This window comes from Phaethon lepturus, unplaced genomic scaffold (assembly GCF_000687285.1).
Source record: "Phaethon lepturus isolate BGI_N335 unplaced genomic scaffold, ASM68728v1 scaffold31542, whole genome shotgun sequence".
NCBI lineage: Eukaryota > Metazoa > Chordata > Aves > Phaethontiformes > Phaethontidae > Phaethon > Phaethon lepturus.
This window is the reverse complement of record NW_010523100.1, coordinates 27,151-32,385: the sequence shown is the minus strand read 5'-3', so window position 1 is coordinate 32,385 and position 5,235 is coordinate 27,151. Positions and strand designations below refer to the sequence as shown.

General features: G+C 42.6%; 1 protein-coding gene across 1 annotated transcript in view; it reads right to left on the bottom strand.

Moving 5' to 3' along the window:
* Positions 1–1,588: 1,588 nt before the first annotated feature.
* The window catches only part of LOC104616874 (G1/S-specific cyclin-D2-like), a gene marked incomplete at its 5' end in the record, with an annotated part of 29,024 nt that continues 25,377 nt past the window's right edge, over positions 1,589–5,235 (bottom strand). The window contains one exon of the mRNA XM_010282028.1: positions 1,589–2,338. Coding sequence (XP_010280330.1) covers positions 2,183–2,338 — 156 coding nt within the window. The remainder of the gene's footprint in view (positions 2,339–5,235) is intronic.

Sequence of the window (5,235 nt, the reverse complement as noted above, 5' to 3'; positions counted from 1 at the left end):
AAAAAAAAGAAGGAAAAAAATAAAATAAACTAAAAAAAAAAAAAAATCATGAACACGCTATTAGGAAAAAAAAAAAACAAACTGTACAGGGCATTTCCAGTAAATCAAAGAACTCATCATATCTCCACTTAACCATCTACTTCAGGATTTGAAATTTAAGCAGTAAAATAATATATTATAAAAATGTTTATAAAATAGCAGCACACTCAGTGAAACAATACAGCTAAGTACTGTTAATGTGAATAAGAATGAAACAAATCATAGCTTCTTAGCAGCGCAAAAAAAAAAAACAAAACAAAACCAAAAAACCCCCAGAAACCAAAAAAACAACAAAACCTTAGAATCTTACTCCATTGTCTACCCTCATCTAGCCAAATACGGCTAAGTCCATTCATATAATATTCTTCGAAGTAGCACGTTCTTTCTGGATTTTTGTCTTAAAAATGCAAACATTAACATTTCAACCAACAGCTTCATACTGTATAATTTGCAAACTGTTAATACAATTGTGCAAAAAAAAAAAAAAAGTTGCTCCAACTCCTTTGCCATCTAAATGCCTCTTCATTACAGATGGAGCAGAAAAATAAATTCAAGTACACTGAATACGCCTTTGTAATAAAACTCCAAGTCACACACCTTGATGTCTACCACTCGTGTCTTTTGCACCAGCAATTTTCTTTCGTTGTCCATAGATAAGCATGCAGGTGGTATTAGGATCCTTCTGTGACACTGAACAATACAAATTGTCAGGCTTTGATCCGGAATGTCATGACAGGAATGTCATCTGAAGCAGGTGTTGGTATTTCCAGCAACACCACAACTAACCAAGTACACCAGATACTGGAAAATATTGACTATAAAAAGCTATATGCTTTGCTTTTGTGACATTTTCGTTCTTTTTTTTTTCTTTTTTTTTTCTTTTTTCTCTTTTTTTTTTTTTTTTTTTTTGCTTGGCAAAATCATCATAAACCATCTCATTTAATCCCTTAGGAACAATTTTCAAAGTGCTTTTCGAATGAAATGGTTTACAAAAACGCTCACTGTGGATCAATAAAGTTAATGAAATGCTGAAAAAGTGTGCGGGGGCAGTAGGGGAAGATGGGTAGGTAGAAGAGGGATCAAAACAAATCTCATCTTCTTTAACACAGTGAGTTAAAAAGGAAGATGGACAGAGCATCATTTAAATGTCTTTACGGCCAAGCTAAGGAGCTGCCAAAAGTTAACATTGACGTGAAGCATTAGCGCTGCAAAGGAATATAATGCTTTTCACAGATGATCCACCGCATCTTGCAATCCAAAGGTCGCAGGCAGTCTGATTAGCTGACTGGTCGGAATTAATTGGTGCATTTCCCCCATCTAACGTGAACACTCAGTAACTTTGGCTTGGCCCACAGTTGGGTAAACGGGATTGCCCTTATGCCAAAGATGCTTCTGTGTTTAGAATGAACCATTTCTGAAGGAAAAGTAGAAAAAGTCAAGAGGGGAGAGGGGATTTTGGGAAAAAAAAAAAAAAAAAAAAAAAAACAAACCCACATAACCAAAAAACCACCTGCTCTTCTGGCTGGCAAAATAAAGCATCTTCTTTCTTAGGTAGCAGCTACCACAGACAGCAAGAGTAAACAAAACTAACATACAGAGATCCAACAAACACTTCTGACTAATAACAGAGGTGACAGATCAGCAAATCTCTTCTGCATTCAAAATGGTTCAATTGCTTCAGGGATCTTTTCCCACTTTGCCCAAAACCCCTTATTCTATTGCTTTGCAATCTAGTCAAGCCATAAAATCGCACACACGATTCCTTTCTTAAATCTAAAAAAGGGGTGTATGCACTAGGTCATAATACACAGACAAGTATACTCTACTTTGTTCCCACAAATGCAGGCTTACATTTATCTAACTACTTTGTATGCTTTTATAAGCATTTAATATCACTGATACATAATCAAATAGCAATTACCAAATATATTGTGGGATTCCCTTCTGTAGAACATCACAGGCACCAAATGCTTTTTTTTTTCATTATTCAGTTTTTGTAGTTTTTTTTTTTTTTTACCTAAAAGAGCTTTAAATACGTTCTATGTGGGAGCAGATTAAAAAAAAAAAAAGAGATTTCACTCTAAAAATAATAACAAAAATAAAGGGGCTGGGGGAGCAAGCATGACTTTCTGTGCTGATGTCCTCACAGGTTGATATCTCTCACATCTGTGGGAGTGCTGGCCTGGTCCAGTTCGTCCACCGTCTTAGAAGGATTGCTTTGCTGTTGCTGCTGCCGGACTTGCCTAAGGCTGTTTACTAGCACCGCCTCGATCTGTTCTTGACAAGCTTTAAGGCAGTCCTAGAGAGTAGAAAACAAATCGAGCTGTTAGTGGAGATGATAGTTATTTTTTCCGTAGTGAGCTAGCAGAAGTTGGAAGGGCATCATTCTGGTACTCCCGAGGAGTGTCTGCTGTGACAGAAAATGACCTTGAATTCTCACGGGTAATCGCTGTGTACAAACCCCCTTTGTTAAACAATGCCAATGCCGTATTTATTAGACTTTTTAAATCTTACTATTTTACCTGTTCTTGCTCATTTGTGTGGTCTTCTCGAGCAGGAACCCAAAGTGTTGCAAAAAGCGAAGGGCAGGGTATATGAATTTTTGCATTTGCCTGTGCAGGGTTAAGTGACTTGTGTGGGTCTTCACTACAAAAAAAGCTGTATGTGTCTCCTGAAACATGTGCTATACCAAAGTCACACTGACAGAGGCACTTCAGTTTTACCATCAAGCAAACTGATGGTAAATCGAAGTTTTAAGGTCCCAGAAAAAGCGAGTGCAGTGCTTAGTCGCCGAGTTTTCTTGTCCTGCATTTGGGTCCCCAAGACAAAGGCAAAAGAGTGGCCCATTTATCTGTGAAAATTCACGCAAGGGGAATGAACAACGCAGCCCCAAACACGCAGCCATGTTAGCATTCTCTGAGCGCATTCCAGAGAAGAAAAGTGATTTCAGCAGCTGAGGAGGAGGAGGAGGACGAGGAGGTATAGGGTATGCTCCCACACCTTCACTCTGAGAGCAGGACGATTTTAACAGTCCCAGGAATAGTTATTGGCAATAATTCACAGAAGACACTAAAGCAAAGACAGCTACTAGAAAAAGATGCGAGTCAAAAATGCACAGCCAAGCCTCAGAGACCACTACATTACAAATTATACCACAGAACACTTTGAGAAAGAGCAGGATACAGTACAGCAACACAAATTCGGGAGCCCTGCACATTAGGAGTCCCACAATGAACATGATGTATAAATAAACAAGTAAGTGTGAAGGATTCACCACACTTAAACCAGACACAGTGATGAAGGTGGCAACTATTAAAATATTACAGGACGTTCCACATTCTTAATAATATGCTGGAAGACCAAATAATACGGAGATTTAAAAAAAAAAAAGTGTGAGGAAACATTGACAAACACTTGGTTATAGCAGAAATTAAATAAAACCCAAGCCATAACTGTATAAACACACTTGTGGAGTTTGGGGCTGTGAGATTGTCAATACGACACGGTGTAGGTGGGCAGGTGGTGCTACAATAAACGGGTTCTTCTAAAGCAGCCCTGTGGAGCCCTTCTACAATAGGGGAGAAGGTACTGATAAAGATAAAGGTACCGGTAAACTCACTGAAGCCTTGGTCTGTGTCAGAGCTGGGTCTCTCCCAAAGAGAGTCTGAAATATTCATGCACGGAGGTTTAATTTGTCATCCTAGCCAGGCTGGGAAAGCACGTCAAATGCAGAGTATCTGTTCTGCTGACGACATTTATGTTCGTGATGGGTGCAATTAGCTCCGGTGGGTCACGAACACCCCATTTTTTTTGGCTACTAGCCAGCAGCTGCTAGCCGCGAAATCATGTCCTCTCCTTGCGTGAAACCGCCCCGCTTAATATCATGAAGCATCACAACCGTGCATCTGCCAAAGAGAGGCCGTGAGGGATGGCTTTTCAAACGGACCCAGGAAAAAGGGGTTGGATGAGATGCTGGCTGTGTTAGACAGAAAAATATTCAGAGTGACGTGGATCACACCAGCTAAAGCCAGAGAGAGATGTCATGGAAATCTCCTGAGTATCCGGGCCTCCCGTGTGCAGTCTGACTCAGGAGTTTGTTCCCTCGGCACGGTGAAGAACACCACGGTGAAACAGAGCACGGGGCACAGCGACACGAAAAACCTCTGCTGCGGCATCATGTGCGTGCGGCGGGCAGACCGGGCCTTCCCCGTGTTCGCCTTCTGTCCCGAGAGCCGGGGACTGGGGGACCGCCCCTGAGAAAGGAGCCGTGGTCAAGTTAACTGGCTTGCAGCTGGACCATACCTAGCCTGGCAAAGCTCCACTATGAGCGATGCTTCTCGCTGCTAGCAGCTTTCCCAAGTCTCAGCCACTGGAGCTAAACTTTCCCACGATTTACCCTCTGCCTCAGGCTAGCTTTTTTATGGAAGGGGAGAAACAACAACAAAAAAAGTGCTGCTGTGTCCAAGGAAAGGGGTTAAGGAAAGCAGGTAATTTTACCAACATTAGCCAGCTCTTAACCAAAGTTTCCAATTGCTGTATTTTTTTGAGAAGATAAGTGTAATTGGAATTTGGCACGGCACATGAAGGTGGGGGGGGTCAGATACCTTTTGATACCCTCAAGAAATGCAGCCCACAGTCAGCCAAGATACGTGGCTCAGAAAACTGCCCACCGCATTTGTTCAAAGCCCTTATGACCGAGGAGGTCTGTGCTTTGGAGAAAGGCAGCCACCACCCCTGTTTGCATCTAAGCCCAGCTACACAGGGGTGCACAGGAGCTCCCTGCCAGCCCAGGCACCCACGTTTGCCTCCTCTGGAAACCAGGTTATAGGAAAAGTGGTATGTATGTGCCATACCTCTGGCGCACAGCCAAAAAACAAGTGAAGCATGATGCCAAAGGAAGCTGGGACATGGAAGGTTTGTTTAAGACGGCCTGGGGAGCACTGAACACTGAATTCAGGTGACTGGCAGCAGGCTCCTCATCTCACCGAGCACTGCACGCTGCTCCCAAGCTCCAGCAGGCACCAGTGTAGCCCACAGCACAGCAAGGGAATGCTGCAACCTCTTCGTGGTCGCACCAGTCCTTGCCCGTACACTGGAACGACTCCTGGGTCAGACATATTGCAGAGATCACCCCAAGCTCTTTATAGCCTCCGGGTCGTGCCCAGATTTCTGTCACTCCTGTAATTCATCCTGACG